The 17,441-nt window shown below is 37.6% G+C and overlaps 1 protein-coding gene across 1 annotated transcript in view; it reads left to right on the forward strand.

Moving 5' to 3' along the window:
- LOC127416355 (MAM domain-containing glycosylphosphatidylinositol anchor protein 2-like) overlaps nucleotides 1–17,441 on the forward strand; it is a 232,397-nt gene that overhangs the window by 203,468 nt on the left and 11,488 nt on the right. The window contains exons 11-14 of the mRNA XM_051655670.1: nucleotides 1,022–1,199; nucleotides 11,056–11,076; nucleotides 13,975–14,130; nucleotides 15,171–15,332. Of these exons, the coding sequence (XP_051511630.1) occupies nucleotides 1,022–1,199; nucleotides 11,056–11,076; nucleotides 13,975–14,130; nucleotides 15,171–15,332 (517 nt within the window). The remainder of the gene's footprint in view (nucleotides 1–1,021; nucleotides 1,200–11,055; nucleotides 11,077–13,974; nucleotides 14,131–15,170; nucleotides 15,333–17,441) is intronic.

Genomic DNA, 17,441 nt, shown 5'->3' on the forward strand with positions numbered 1-17,441 from the left:
ATGGTAACAGTTACATGCTAATGCAAACAGTACACAACAAAGGCAGTCTGCGATATCAAGACACAATTCTACGATGTTGTACAATGTCCCAATACTTACTCAAACAACTAAAAGTACAGTATGTGTTTTTCCATCACCAGCAATGCACATTTAGGACTTTTAGTGTGTAGTAGAAATGTGCAGCCTTTATTTATAGCTCATTTCTTCTTCTCGTTCTTTACGCCTCCATCTGCCGTTTGCTCAATTGATCTGTTAGTCCGCTGTGTATCAGTGTACAAGGTTACGGGACCCACGATCAATACCACACACACTTAACACACATACTCGATCTGTTTCAGACACCTCCACAAGAGAAGAGATCTTTGATTATTTCCACGCCTCGCTTGCGTTCTCCTCCTTTGATCAGATTGGAAGGTATCTGCTTTGAAGATGAGCTGAAAAGCGTTCATTTAGGAAGATGATTGAGTGAGAAAACATGCATCAAATTCAGTTCAAAACTGGAGGAGAGTTCACACTGACAGAGAAGTATCAGCAGTCGGTTGTTTTCAATAATATTTGGCAAATTGAGGTGACATGAGCGACATGGTTGGCGATGCTTCATCCTTGAAAAGTATAGTGATGTATTAGAGTATCTGACTAATGTGTGCCATAAAAGCAGCCCAAAATGACAGGACAATTTCACTAAATTTGTGTTTCATGAATGAATGCCAATTTGGTAAGTGATACACAGAGAATAATGCCAGTAATTATCAATAACAAAACAGCATTTTTCCATTTACAGGTGGGCACAAGTTAACTGTTATCTCCCAATAACTGAACAACTGTGTTCACTGTCATTGTTTCATCACAAATTACTTCAAACGGAAGTAATGAGAATGGCAGGTCATGTAGGGTCTCATCCTGGCACTGAATCACCATTTTTCTCATTAAATGATCAGTCAGACAGGTGTGTGGTGGCTCTGACAGCTGCTGTGGTTGTTCTTGATATGCTACCATGTTGTTTTCTCTCACTGTCCATCAGACGGGGCAACAGCGCTGGTGGGAGCAGGAGATTCCAGTGGACGGCAACATTCAGAAAGGAGAACTGATCACACACAACCTCACTGAGCTCATCAGACCTGAAGCTTACGTCATACGACTGACGCCCATCACACGTTTCGGAGAGGGAGATTCCACCACCAGAATCGTCACGTATAGTGGTGAGTTTGAAACCGCACACACTGTATTTAGGGCTGGTGTACACTAGTGCATGCGAGAGGTTTGCAGGACTCTGACAGCTATGATCGATCATGAAAACACAATAGTTGCGTGACTTACAACCAAATGAATGACCAAAATACAAATGATTAGAAGTTGTATAGTATTGTGTAGTAAAGTTATATTATACTGGAATATAGTGTATTGTATTATATAGTTGTGCTAAAAAGTTTGCATACCCTTGGAGAATTGGTAATATTTGTAGCATTTTTAAAGAAAACATGAGTGAGCAGGCAAAACACATTTCTTTTATTTCTTACGGGATTCATATTCAACTGTAGGTTATAACAGAATGGCACAATCATAAAACAAAACATGGCAACAAAGAAAAAAATGAAATGACCCCTGTTCAAAAGTCTGCATACCCTTAGTTCTTAATACTGTGTATTGCCCCCTTTAGCATCAATGACAGCGTGCAGTCTTTTGTAATAGTTGTCTATGAGGCCCCAAATTCTTGCAGGTGGTATAGCTGCCCATTCGTCTTGGCAAAATGCCTCCAGGTCATGCAAAGTCTTTGGTCGTCTTGCATGAACCGCACGTTTGAGATCTCCCCAGAGTGGCTCGATGATATTAAGGTCAGGAGACTGTGATGGCCACTCCAGAACCTTCACCTTTTTCTGCTGTAACCACTGGAGGGTCAACTTGGCCTTGTGTTTAGGGTCATTGTCATGCTGGAAAGTCCAAGAGCGTCCCATGCACAGCTTTCGTGCAGAAGAATGCAAATTGTCTGCCAGTATTTTCTGATAACATGCTGCATTCATCTTGCCATTAATTTAAACAAGATTCCCCGTGCCTTTAGAGCTCACACACCCCCAAAACATCAGTGAGCCACCACCATGCTTCACAGTGGGGATGATATTCTTTTCACTATAGGCCTTGTTGACCCCTCTCCAAACATAGCACTTATGGTTGTGACCATAAAACTCTATTTTGGTCTCGTCACTCCAAATTACAGTGTGCCAGAAGCTGTGAGGCGTGTCAAGGTGTTGTCGGGCATATTGTAACCGGGCTTTTTTGTGGCATTGGCGCAGTAAAGGCTTCTTTCTGGGAACTCGACCATGCAGCTCATTTTTGTTCAAGTATCGTCGTATTGTGCTCCTTGAAACAACCACACCGTCTTTTTCCAGAGCAGCCTGTATTTCTCCTGAGGTTACCTGTGGTTTTTTCTTTGTATCCCGAACAATTCTTCTGGCAGTTGTGGCTGAAATCTTTCTTGGTCTACCTGACCTTGGCTTGGTATCAAGAGATCCCTGAATTTTCCACTTCTTAATAAGTGATTGAACAGTACTGACTGGCATTTTCAAGGCTTTGGATATCTTTTTATATCCTTTTCCATCTTTATAAAGTTCCATTACCTTGTTACGCAGGTCTTTTGACAGTTCTTTTCTGCTCCCCATGGCTCAGTATCTAGCCTGCTCAGTGCATCCACGTGAGAGCTAACAAACTCATTGACTGTTTATACACAGACACTAATTGCAATTTAAAAAGCCACAGGTGTGGGAAATTAACCTTTATTTGCCATTCAAACCTGTGTGTGTCACCTTGTGTGTCTGTAACAAGGCCAAACATTCAAGGGTATGTAAACTTTTGATCAGGGCCATTTGGGTGATTTCTGTTATCATTATGATTTAAAAAGGAGCCAATACAACTATGTGATAATAAATGGCAAAATTTCACAATTTCTGCCAGGGTATGCAAACTTTTGAGCACAACTGTTTGTGGTGTAGAAAAGTATAGTAAAGTGCAGTAAAGTATATTATAGTGTTGTATAATGAAGTATAGTATAGGATAGTGTTGTGTTGTATTATGAAGTATAGTGTAGTGTAGTGTAGTTCTGTATAATGTAGTAAAGTATATTGCAGTGAAGTGTAGTATAGTGTAGTAAAGTGTAGTAAAGTGTAGTAAGATTATATTGTAGTGTAGTATACTGTAGTGTACAGTAGTATAGTATAGTGTAGAATGGTATAGTAAAGTGTAGGAAAGTACACTATATGGACCTTGGATTTGGGACACCTACACATTACACCTACAGGAGCTTTTATGACATCCCATTCTAAATCCATAGGCATTAATATCGAGTTGGTACCCCCTTTGCAGCTATAACAGCTTCCACCCTTCTGGGAAGGCTTTCTACAAGATTTTGGACTGTTTCCACAATGTTGGAAGCTTAGAATTTTCCAAAACGTCTTGGTAAGCTGAGGCATTAACATTTCGGAAAATTCTATGCTTCCAACTTTGTGGAAACAGTTTGGGGAAGGCCCTTTTCTGTTCCAGCATGACTGTGCCCCAGTGCACAAAGCAAGGTCCATAAAGGCATGGTTGGATGAGTTTGGTGTGGAAGAACTTGACTGGCCCGCACAGAGCCCTGACCTCAACCCTATCGAACACCTTTGGGATGAACTAGAATGGAGATTGCGAGCCAGGCCCTCTCGTCCAACATCAGTGTCTGACCTCACAAATGCTCTTCTGGAAGAATGGGCAAAATTTCCAACAGACACACTCCAAAATCTTGTAGAAAGCCTTCCCAGAAGAGTGGAAGCTGTTATAGCTGCAAAGGGGGGACCAACTCGATATTAATGCCTATGGATTTAGAATGGGATGTCATAAAAGCTCCTGTAGGTGTAATGTGTAGGTGTCCTAATACTTTTGTCCATATAGTGTAGAGTAATGAAGTATAGTAAAGTATATAGTGTTGTGTAGTATAGTGTAATGTATTATAGTAAAATGTAGTATAGTAAAGTGTAGTAAAGTATATTGTAGTGAAGTGTAGTAAAGTGTAGTAAAATTATATTGTAGTGTAGTATACTGTAGTGTACAGTATTATATTGTAGTGTAGAATGGTATAGTAAAGAGTAGGAAAGTATATTAGTGTAGAGTAATGAAGTATAGTAAAGTATATAGTGTTGTGTAGTGTAGTAAAATATAGTGTAATGTATTATAGTAAAATGTAGTATAGTAAAGTGTAGTAAAGCATATTATAATGAAGTATAGTATAGGTGAAGTACAATTATATTTTAGTGTAGTGTATTATATTGTAGTATAGTGAAGAAGTGTAGTATAGTACAATTATATTATAGTGTGTATTATAGTGTAGTGTAGAATAGTGAAGTAGTATAGTGCAGTATATTGTAGTGTAGTATAGTAAAGTGTAGTAAAGTATATTATAGTGAAGTATAATGATGCATAGTATAGGATAGTTTTGTGTAGTATTACGAAGTATAGTGTAGTGTTTTAAAGTATAGTGTAGTGCAGTGTAGTGTATTATAGTAAAGTGTGGTAAAGTATATTATAGTGAAGTATAATGATGCATAGTATAGGATAGTTTTGTGTAGTATTATGAAGTGTAGTGTAATGTATACTAGTAAAGTGTAGTAAAGTATATTATAGTGAATTATAATGATGCATAGTATAGGATAGTGTTGTGTAGTATTATGAAATATAGTATAGTGTAGTAAAGTGTTGTGGATTATATTATAGTGTAGCTTATTTTAATATAGTGTTGTGTAGTATTATGAAGTATAGTATAGTGTAGTACAATTATATTATAGTGTAGTGTAGTATAGTGAAGTGTAGTAAAGTATATTATAGTGAATTATAATGATGCATAGTATAGGATAGTTTTGTGTAGTATTATGAAATATAGTATAGTGTAGCAAAGTGTTGTGGATTATATTATAGTGTAGCTTATTTTAATATAGTGTTGTGTAGTATTATGAAGTATAGTATAGTGTAGTACAATTATATTATAGCGTAGTGTAATATAGTGTAGTATACTGAAGCAGTGTAGTGTAGTAAAGTATAGTATAGTGTAGTGTAGTATATTATAGTGAATTATAATGATGCATAGTATAGGATAGTGTTGTGTACTATTATGAAGTATAGTATAGTGTAGCAAAGTGTGGTAAAACTATATTATAATGTTGTGGATTATATTATTGTTTAGCTTATTGTAATATAGTGTTGTGTAGTATTATGAAGCATAGTATAGTGTAGTGTAGTATAGTATAGTGAAGTGTAGCTAGGTGTAGTACACACTGACAAAAGTGGTCTTAAGAGTTATTTATTCTCTCTGGCTTTTGATTAGGTATTTTAATAATGGCCTAATATGGTGTCATTTCTTGCTTATGTTTATATTATGTAATCTTTTTTTTTTTTATCTCTGTACAGCTCTATGGTCTACTATGTAGTTTTTAAAGTGCTTTATAAATAAAGTTTGAGTGGAGTTGAGTAAATTATACTATAGAGAAGTGTAGTGTAGTATAGTAAAGTATACTATAGTGAAGTGTAGTAAATTATAGTGTAGTATAGTAAAGTGTAGTAAAGTCTATTTAGTGTAATTTAGTAAAGTATTGTGTAAGGTAGTATAGTTTATTCTAGCAAAATCATTGAACAAAGCACTGGAAATCACTTTAAAGGGATATTTCACCCAAAAACAAAAACAAAAACAAATCTGTCATCATTTATTCACACAAATTTCTTCCAAACCCATATGACTTCTTCTGTTGTACAAAAAAAGATGATGTTAGGCAGATTGCTCAGTCTCAGTCACTATTCACTTGATGCAATGATAGTGAATGTTGACTGAGGCTCAATATTTGATTTAAAAAATCAATAACTGGTACAAGTTCAAAGTTTCAACAACTTTTTGATGCAGTTGTTAATAATACAGCTGTACTATCGCTCATGAAGATCAAAACTAAATTTAGAAGATAGAATAACAAGAAAATGCTTGGATGATGCAAGGAAAAATAATTAACTTATGTATTTCACTCAACTGCTTAACTCCGTCTGCTTTGAACGAGCTCGTGAATGTCAGTGTAAACTGTTGCAGATGTTTTCACATGCAAAGAGGTTAGCCAATCATGACATTTACATGTAGAACTCTTAAAGGTACAGTAGCAAAAACAGCCTCTTTAATTTTAAGGCTCAAGGGGCGTGTCAGTGCAACCAGAAGTCATTCCCTTTATTTAATGAGGTCAGCGAGAGAGTGTGGAAAATTGTCATGTAAAAATAAATTACAATGTTTTTGGTGCAAGAAATCTTGACTAACGTTCAGTACTGAAAATCTCATTTGAATTATTTTGATCAAGTTACCACCAAATTAAACAGTGTGGATGTTTCATCTGAAGGTTTACAGATTTTCTGGTGAGGTCAGAGAGTTTAATGAGAAACATTTGCTTCACAGACACCAGAGAGACAAACCGAGATCATCCGAGACCGAGCGTTTGTTTGCTCGCGCTAATATTAGCTCTTGTTGCGTGACTGACTCAAGACTTCTTAAGGGAGGTTACTTGTTAATCTTTTTCTATTAAAGATATTGAAATATGAAAGCAAGCATAATGTTGTTTACTGGGGTCGACTCTTGACTTAACGAAGATAAATGAAGTCTACGTGACCTTGATCTTTGCATTACGTCTGATGAATCTGGCTGAGGAGTTTATAAAGTGAGCAGTAAACAAAAGCTGCTTTTAAGCAGAAGTTTTTCCGATGTGGAAGTTTGATGCGAGTTTTGTAAGCCGTGTAATGTTAAATCCTTATTTACTTAAGTCTGCTGATCCGGTCCATGCTTTACATTTAAATGCAGATTCTGTCTGGTGTGAGAGTTTTCTCTCTCCATATCTCTCTGTCTGGGCGACTTATAAACAACCCGTAGAAATCCGTGGCATAACCGAGACAACACAAACAACTTTTCATATTTTCCTTCTCAAGCACAATTTCACAGATAAGAGAGATTTCAATTTGTTGTTCAATTTCTCGACTTGCGAACAGACAAAAAGCCAGACAAAAGAGCCCTTCTGTTGCAGGAAGAATCTCTTTTGTCCTTGAATTATGATTTTCAGCATTAGGGAAATGGTTTTTCACAGATATGATAATGCAGGCTGATAACAGTCAACATTATGTAGTGTTTCTATGAAGGACTAAACCACACGTTTTCTGTGAAGTGACAGTGTTTATTGTCGTCTGGATTGTTTGAAAGTCACAAATATGGGATGGTGTTCTTCGGCTTGCAAGCCTCACCCTTTTTCCTCCAAACATAACGATGGTCATTATGGCCAAACAGTTTGATTTTTGTTTCATCAGACCGGAGGACGTTTCTCCAAAAAGTAAGATCTTTGTCCCCGTGTGCACTTGCAAACTGTAGTCTGGCTTTTTTATGGCAGTTTTGGAGCAGTGGCTTCTTCCTTGCTGAGCAGCCTTTCAGGTTATGTCGATATAGGACTCGTTTTACTGTGGATATAGATACTTGTCTTCCTGTTTCCTCCAGCATCTTCACAAGGTCCTTTGCTGTTGTTCTGGGATTGATTTGCACTTTTCGCACCAAACTACGTTAATCTCTAGAAGACAGAATGCGTCTCCTTCCTGAGCGGTATGATGGCTGTGTGGTCCCATGGTGTTTATACTTGCGTACTATTGTTTGTACAGATGAACGTGGTACCTTCAGGCGTTTGGAAATTGCTCCCAAGGATGAACCAGACTTGTGGAGGTCCACAATTTTTTTTCTGAGGTCTTGGCTGATTTTATTAGATTTTCCCATGATGTCAAGCAAAGAGGCACTGAGTTTGAAGGTAGGCCTTAAAATACATCCACAGGTACACCTCCAATTCAGTACACTTCCTATCAGAAGCTAATTGGCTAATTGTCTAAAGACTTGACATCATTTTCTTGAATTTCCCACGCAACTTAAAGACACAGTTAACTTAGTGTATGTAAACTTCTGACCCACTGGAATTGTGATATAGTCAATTAAAAGTGTCTGTAAACAAATGAGTGGTGGTGGCGTAGTGGGTTAAAGCACTGAACTGGTAATCTGCTGGTTCAATCCCCACAGCCATCACCATTGTGTCCTTGAGCAAGGCACTTAACTCCAGGTTGCTTCAGGGGGATTGTCCCTGTAATAAGTGCACTGTAAGGAATAAATGAGTGATAAAAGCGTCTATATATATATATATATATATATATATAAGCTAATTGTTGCAGTGTGATTGTGTTTCACATGTTGTTGAGGGTGTTGGTGGCATTTGGCGTCAGTTCAGTGGCATTGTTTTAAACTTTACACTGAGACTGTGAATATTCTTCACAAGGACATCAATTTATGCTGTGGCAATGGGAATGTAATTTTTCTGCTTACATAAACCTCACCTCACTTTTTTCGACACTTTTCAGAATTTCTGCATTTGTTACTTTACCAAAACATTCACCTTTTCAATATTCTTTAACACACATTTGCTTGCAGGAGATTATTTGTGAATAGCGCATTTAATCAAGTGCATTAAAATGTGCATTTTGGTTTGCATGAGTGTTTCATAAATCACGTCACGGTAACAAAGTTTGGAGGTTTCGCTGATGCGCTGCATCTATTCAACTAACAGAAATCGATCGTTGAAACACTCATGTATCTTCTTGACAGTGTAGATTGTATTTATAGCACAAGAATGAACTGCTGGATAAAGACTTATTGAAACAAGCGCTATTAGTCACCCTTGACCTTTACCATCATTTCCATGACTGTCCGCTTTTTGTTTTCTCAATTGCGAGTGCTTTGAGTATTTTGTCGCTGTACTTGTACGCAGCCTTCAATTTGTGCACCAAATGACCTCAAACATGAATTTTCTTTTCCCTTTTTATTGATTCAGCACATGAAATCTCTTGCCGTGACAGCAAAGTTTCCATTATGATATTTGTTCGGTTTACACTCTGTGGCAGGGCGGAGGGCGGGCCGGGTCGTGATTCCGCACACCCGGCCCCTAATAAGGCTGATTAAGCCCGAGAGGGATAAGGCCGACTGGAGACGGCAGTGCGACACCTGTGTGTGTGTGTGTTTGTGCTTTTGTTTTAGTTAATCATTAAATATTATTTCTATCGTCAAGCCGGTTCTCGCCTCCTCCTTTCCACTGACTTAAATAACAAATGTGAGATTGTAAGTGAATTCTTTATCATGAATGTTCAATGACATTTTTAATGTTTATGGAGCTCAAATAGCTTCAGCCGTCTGTCTCGGGAGAATGTGATGTTTCTGAACATAGTACAATATTAATGCTGGTGTAAAAATAGTACATGTATTCGATGGCCTGTACCTTCACATGCACTTTTGATTGTCGTTCTTAAAGATATGCAAAGTTTTTATTTAACAGAGATTATGAAGTTACAACATTTTATCACAGGCGCAACTGTGACATCATCAATATTTATCCATTTTTATGATATTTCATAAGAAATTGCTGTTTAACCATCACATTTCAAGTTGTATATACTTAATATGGGAAAATACTTAATGCAGAATAAACTACGTTAGATAAAAGTGCACAATGTTGTCAGATTTAACAACAATAACTTTCCAATTTGAACGGAATGTTTTAAAACAAGCATATAAAATACATATATATATATATATATATATATATATATTAAATGTAAATCTCGCAATTGATTTCGTTTTCAAAATGTTTAAGTCTGTATTTTTAGATTTATATTTCAAATTGAATTTCAAGATTTAGATTGCACGTTTTGATTTATAATTCAATTGATTTTGTATGAATTATTTTATATTTTTATTTATATTTATTTACATTTAAAGATTTAAATTCTATTTATTTTAGTTTATTTTTTTATTTACTAAATATTAAAAAAAATTATTAGACAACAATTTGAATAAAATCCTTATTATTTTAGTTTGATTCGATTTGATTAAATTTTTGTATGACATATAAACTGACAAATAATATATATATATATATATAAAATTAATTGCATGATACACCTATTCATTAATCAAGTTAATTGTAATTAATCATATAGATCAATATTTGCTGAAAAAATAAATATATAAAATATTTGCTGAAATTTCAATTAATAACAATCAAAATAAGTTTAAATATTACATATAATAATATTATTTTTAATATTATAATAATATCAGGTCATACTGTGATTAATATGTTATTTTTAACACATTATTATTTATGTACTGTATATAATTAGGCGCACTGACGTAATGTTAAATCGAAAGCCTTGATAAACTGTACATAGAATGCTTATTTCAGTAAATCTGGCATGATTGAGCAGTTGCTAAATCTGCAAAAAGGCCGTGTTTTTATTTATTTATTTATTTATTTATTTATTTTTTGCATCAGCCACATTTATAAAATGAAACATGAACAGTCACAGAGGTCATGTGAAAAATGGAGCTTCACTGCAGAGCATCTGCCGTTTGTTTACAGTTTCACTCTGTCTTCTGAGCACGCTCAGTGATGTTGTTTACTGTCAGCAGCTCATTACATCAGTCTGTGAGACACATTAATGTGGAAGTCAACATTTCATGAAATTACATCATATCCTCCTGTTGATGGTAATTAATTCATGTTCCTCTTGAGAATGCTGGTCAGTTCATAACAGAACACAATTGTAACGAGTAATTTGAGCCGAAGCGAGTTTCAGTCGTCCCGTGTGTTATGAAGCGCTTTAGAAGTGGTTTTGATCGTTCTCACCGTGTGTTTTATTTCTATGATCATAGCTGAAGATGCATTTGTCTGTCTGACTGATTAACCTGATCAGATGAACAATAATGATTTCTCTTGATCATTTGTAAGATTGTTTGATGTCTGCCGTACATGTGAACATCATGACATCACAACCGTGAGCTCCACACATGTAACTGAACACAAACACTTCCAGCTACACAAACTAGATTTCACATGTCGTTGCGTTCAAGAAAAAATGAAATCCTGAACCTCTGAATATCTACATGTAGACATGTTTGAAAACAATGATTATTAATGTTCTCATTTTTTCTTTTTACAGCTCCCATCAACCCTCATCTGAGTAAGTATTCATTGACATTTCTTTCTTTCTTTCATCTTCCTTCATCTCTCCTTCCTTCCTTCATCTCTCCTTTCTTTCTTTCTTTCTTTCTTTCTTTCTTTCTTCCTTTCATCTTCCTTTATCTCTCCTTCCTTTATCTCTCCTTCCTTCCTTCATCTCTCCTTTCTTTCTTTCTTTCTTTCTTTCTTTCTTTCTTCCTTTCATCTTCCTTTATCTCTCCTTTCTTTCTTCCTTTCTTTCATCTTCCTTTATCTCTCCTTTCTTTCTTTCTTTCTTTCATCTTCCTTCATCTCTCCTTCCTTCCTTCATCTCTCCTTTCTTTCTTTCTTTCTTTCTTTCTTTCTTTCTTTCTTTCTTTCTTCCTTTCATCTTCCTTTATCTCTCCTTTCTTTCTTCCTTTCTTTCATCTTCCTTTATCTCTCCTTTCTTTCTTTCTTTCTTTCTTTCATCTTCCTTCATCTCTCCTTCCTTCCTTTATCTCTCCTTTCTTTCTTTCTTCCTTTCTTTCATCTTCCTTTATCTCTCCTTTCTTTCTTTCTTTCTTTCATCTTCCTTCATCTCTCCTTCCTTCCTTTATCTCTCCTTTCTTTCTTTCTTCCTTTCTTTCATCTTCCTTTATCTCTCCTTTCTTTCTTCCTTTCTTTCATCTTCCTTTATCTCTCTTTTCTTTCTTTCATCTTCCTTCCTTTATCTCTCCTTTCTTTCTTTCTTCCTTTCTTTCTTTCATCTTCCTTTATCTCTCCTTTCTTTCTTTCTTTCTTCCTTTCTTTCTTTCATCTTCGTTTATCTCTCCTTCCTTTCTTCCTTTCATCTTCCTTCATCTCTCCTTCCTTCATCTCTCCTTCCTTCCTTTATCTCTCCTTTCTTTCTTTCTTTCTTCCTTTCTTTCATCTTCCTTTATCTCTCCTTTCTTTCTTCCTTTCTTTCATCTTCTTTTATCTCTCCTTTCTTTCTTTCTTCCTTTCTTTCTTTCATCTTCCTTTATCTCTCCTTTCTTTCTTCCTTTCTTTCATCTTCCTTCATCTCTCCTTTCTTTCTTTCATCTTCCTTCCTTCCTTCCTTCCTTCCTTTATCTCTCCTTTCTTCCTTTATCTCTCCTTTCTTTCTTTCTTCCTTTCTTTCATCTTCCTTTATCTCTCCTTTCTTTCTTTCTTTCTTCCTTTCTTTCTTTCATCTTCTTTTATCTCTCCTTTCTTTCTTTCTTTCTTCCTTTCTTTCTTTCATCTTCCTTTATCTCTCCTTTCTTTCTTCCTTTCTTTCATCTTCCTTCATCTCTCCTTTCTTTCTTTCATCTTCCTTCCTTCCTTCCTTCCTTCCTTCCTTTATCTCTCCTTCCTTCCTTTATCTCTCCTTTCTTTCTTTCTTCCTTTCTTTCATCTTCCTTTATCTCTCCTTTCTTTCTTTCTTTCTTTCATCTTCCTTCATCTCTCCTTCCTTCCTTTATCTCTCCTTTCTTTCTTTCTTCCTTTCTTTCATCTTCCTTTATCTCTCCTTTCTTTCTTCCTTTCTTTCATCTTCCTTTATCTCTCCTTTCTTTCTTTCATCTTCCTTCCTTTATCTCTCCTTTCTTTCTTTCTTCCTTTCTTTCATCTTCCTTTATCTCTCCTTTCTTTCTTTCTTTCTTCCTTTCTTTCTTTCATCTTCGTTTATCTCTCCTTCCTTTCTTCCTTTCATCTTCCTTCATCTCTCCTTCCTTCATCTCTCCTTCCTTCCTTTATCTCTCCTTTCTTTCTTTCTTCCTTTCTTTCATCTTCCTTTATCTCTCCTTTCTTTCTTCCTTTCTTTCATCTTCTTTTATCTCTCCTTTCTTTCTTTCTTCCTTTCTTTCTTTCATCTTCCTTTATCTCTCCTTTCTTTCTTCCTTTCTTTCATCTTCCTTCATCTCTCCTTTCTTTCTTTCATCTTCCTTCCTTTATCTCTCTTTTCTTTCTTTCTTTCTTTCTTCCTTTCTTTCTTTCATCTTCCTTTATCTCTTCTTTCTTTCATCTTCCTTCCTTCCTTTATCTCTCCTTTCTTTCTTTCTTTCTTTCTTTCTTTCTTTAATCTTCCTTTATCTCTCCTTCCTTCCTTCCTTTATCTCTCCTTTCTTTCTTTCTTTCATCTTCCTTCATCTCTCCTTTCTTTCTTTCTTTCTTTCTTTCTTTCATCTTCATTTCTCCTTCCTTCTTTTCTTCCATCGTGTTTCTGTTTTTTTATGTTTTCTTTGTTTATTAGTCAGTGACTGTGAACCTATACCCTTTTTCTAAATGTTCTTACATTCTGGAAAAACGTTTAAAGCAACAACATCCTTATTGAAATATTTCCATCTTTCTTTTCCATTCCTTCATCTTTCCATCTCCTTCTCTTTTTTTACGCTCTTGAGGTGATTTAGTTCAGTTCTCCTGATCTCTCGCAGTGGAAGTAGCATTAGCGTTCTCGTTGGGGGTAAAACCTCCATTTAAATTCTCAGGCGTGGAGCGAGTGCCCGAGTCAAGAGCTTGCGGCCTTGTGACGGTCTTCAGCGAGAGGCCATAATCCCAGTCACTCAAAAAACACTTTAGATGCACCCTACCCGAAGGTCATGCCGCTCCTTACTAGATTTTTAAAAAAATCAATGAATATTTATCTGCAAACAACACCTCCTGAATTTCAATTTCTTCCCAGCAAATCACACATCAGAGGAGTTTTTAAATTTTTTGCTTGTGTTTGTGTTAAAGTAATAGCACTTTCTCATATCATTCCAAACCTGTTTGACTTTCTTTCTTCTGTGGAACACAAAAGGAGATGCTGAGCAGAATGTTCACACTGCTCTTTTCCATAATTTCCATAAACACCATAAAGTAAATTATGACAATTTTCTGTTCATGTTTTGTTCATGTTTCAATTATTGTTTTTGTTTTGTTTGTTTTTTTCATTCAGGGGAGTTTCATTGTAGCTTTGAAGAGGAGTCCATTTGCATGTTCACTCAAGACCAGAACGATGACTTTGATTGGACGAGACACAGCGCGGCCACCCGTGACACTAAATACACGCCAAACACGGGCCCCAGCGGTGATCGTAGCGGCTCAAAACAGGGTAGGTAACTCAAACCCGTCAGTGTTGAAATCCAACCCCCATTATAAAACAATCAGTTTGTCATAAGAAGCTTATCTTTACAGTGCTCCGAGTCTCTTCGAATGAAAAGTTCTGGAATTTCGCAACTGAGCAACTCCTAATCCCTTATGTTGATTCCACAAGTTATCTTCAATTGCATTCATATCCGCTCGAGTTCCAATTACCCCTCTGAGCAATTTCATTCGGATGAAATTCGCCTTTTTAAATGAGATTGTCTATTCCCAAACTGAGACTATGCCTCCAGCAGCCAATGATTTCACTCCACAGAATGGTATTCCGGTTCGATCATTTATTGACACATGCACAAAGAGGCTTTTGATAACGAGAAGGCGGCACCGGTTGGAAGCTTTTAAGGGACAAAACGGTAGTTAGCGAGTCCTCTATGGAAAAGCAGCTCATGTAAATAATAAATTCACTTTAATCACCCTAATGCTGCCATACTGTCCGACGTTTCATTACAGTCAAAGAGTCTAACAGAGAGTTAAATTATCCATGATCATTTTCAAGAGAGGATATTCTGTTTGATTTTGGCTGAAGGGTTTCACGGCATACCTTTCAATAAACGCACGCTCTGTAGAATGAAGATCTGTGCATTTCAAACATGTTATACATCAGAAAACGATAGAAATTTGTGATTAGAGGATGAAAAGGGTGAATCGAATGAAGACATATCCATGTGTGTAATTTCTGCACCACCAAACAGAATTGCAAAAATCAAATGCTGTTGATCAAACAAACAGATAAAAACTTTTGCTGTGTTGGGCGGACAGGACCCTCAAACATGTGGCAATATTTTTATAAGAGGCAACTGAAAACAGTCTACACTTGGACTAATGAAATATAATGCATGACAAAAATAGTTTAGTATTATTATTATTATACATATATTAAATTATGTATAGTGTCTTAAATCATATTGCTTATGCCAGTGTTTTGTTGCTTTGGTCTCTTGTGGATTATTGTGTTAGTATTTCACTTTATTGTGTTTGTATCATGAACAGGTTTCTATATGTACATCGAGACATCCAGACCTCGTAAACAGGGCGATACGGCACGTCTGCTGAGCCCCACGTTTAATGTCGCCCCTAAAAACCCCTACAGCATCACCAGCCCGCCAGCATACTGCTTCACATTCTATTATCACATGTATGGCAAACATATCGGTAAGTCTGAGCTCACTGTATACTTCCATTGTATTTGTAGCTTTTATTTGTGATTTTAACAAAACATATTGTTTCAAAGCAGCTTTACAGAAAATCACACTAGGCTTTGAGCATGCAAAATTATTTTCGCAATGAGGTGATGTCAGATGCATTTGAATGGGAGTGAATGCAGCATGAAGATACTGTGAACGATGATTTAAACAATTTTACAACTCAAACAATACACGAGTTTTAACAGAAGAATTAATGTCAGTGCATTTATAGAATTATAAGCTTTCTTTTTCTGCCTTTAAACACTCCAAAATTTGGTCCCATTGATTTCCATTGTCTCACTGGAACACAGATTTGTGCTTTTTTTAAAGAAAATTATTATGCATTATTGTGGTCATTATTATGCCACAAATGCTGTCGATTGAACTTAATCTAACTAAAGAGCTTAACTTACAAATTGAACACGAAATATTCCTTTAACAAATATTTACCATCATTTCCACCAAAACACCACTTACTAATGTTACTACAATAAAACCGTGGTAATTCACTCATGGTGCATTTTTTGCGTTCATAAACAGTTCAACGGTGTGCAATGGAAAGAAACTGAATGCAGGGGTTTCGAGATGCGATTTTAAAAGTTTAACTTGACATGTCATCTTAAAAACACAACCCTCATGACGCACAACAGTTATCACAAGATGTCACGCAATCTGCACTCGTCAAAAGATTAACTATTTAAAAAAAGTTGCACAAACAGAATACAAAAAATGCATCTGTAACAGGGTTAAAATGGGAAAGGAGGAGGCGGGAACCAGACGAAGCATCAAAGTAATATTTTTAATGAAAACTTAAAAGAGAAGCCAGCAGGCTTTCCCCGCCTTTTGGGAGACAAGGGGAGGGAAAAGAGGAGAGGGAAAGGGCAAGGCGGAGCGACAGTGAGAGAGAGAGAGAGAGAGAAAAAAAATTGCTTGTCCTCGGTCACCCCTCCACCCTCTGGGGGGCGACAGCCACTCCTCCCCGGGCGGACAGCAGCGAGTCCTCCGACCCCTGGCGGATGGAATGCCCCTCTGCGTTCTGGCGGCTGGCAGCGAGCCCCTCCTTCCCTCGTGGATGGCGGCCGTTCCTCCGCATCCAGGCGGCCGGCCGCAGTGACTCCTTCTCCCGGAAGACGGAACGCTGCTGCTGCTTTGGGCAGACGGCAGTGGCGAGGACTCTACGACACCACATCCCTCCTCCTTCCCGGGTTTCGGCACCAATGTAACAGGGTTAAAATGGGAAAGGAGGAGGCAGGAACCGGACGAAGCATCAAAGTAATATTTTTAATGAAAACTTAAAAGAGAAGCCAGCAGGCTTTCCCCGCCTTTTGGGAGACAAGGGGAGGGAAAAGAGGAGAGGGAAAGGGCAAGGTGGAGCGACAGTGAGACAGAGAGAAAAAAAATCGCTTGCCGATTCCCAGACACGCCATCGCTTGGTCCTCGGTCACCCCTCTACCCTCTGGCGGTTGACAGCCACTCCTCCCCGGGCGGACAGCAGCTAGTCCTCTGACCCCTGGCGGATGGAACACCCCTCTGTGTTCTGGCGGACGGTAGCGCGCCCCTCCACCCCTGGCAGCGGCTCCACTGCTCCAGGCGGCCGGCAGCAAGCCCCTCCTTCCCTCGTGGATGGCGGCCGTTCCTCCGTATCCAGGCGGACGGCAGTGCTGACTCCTTCCCCGGCAGACGGCCACGGCCGTGGCTGCTGCTTTGGGTGGACGGCAGTGGCGAGGACTCCACGACACCACAGCCCTCCTCCTTCCCGGGTTTCGGCACCAATGTAACATGGTTAAAATGGGAAAGGAGGAGGTGGGAACCGGATGAAGCATCAAAGTAATATTTTTAATGAAAACTTAAACAAAAAGACACAAAACGCACACACGGCAGCCGCATGTGGCTCTTTCTCTCCTGAACTGCCGCATCCAGCTCGGCCTTATCCTTCTCCTTGGTTGATTAGCCCAATTGGGGGCCTGCCGTCCGGACTCATGGCCCGGCCCCGCCCTCCTCCTCATCACAGCATCCTTTGTGAATACACCAACTGAGTCTCATAGAATGAACATTACTATAACAAAATTTTGCAAAC

This window comes from Myxocyprinus asiaticus, chromosome 25 (genome assembly GCF_019703515.2).
Source record: "Myxocyprinus asiaticus isolate MX2 ecotype Aquarium Trade chromosome 25, UBuf_Myxa_2, whole genome shotgun sequence".
In the NCBI taxonomy this organism is placed as follows: Eukaryota; Metazoa; Chordata; class Actinopteri; order Cypriniformes; family Catostomidae; genus Myxocyprinus; species Myxocyprinus asiaticus.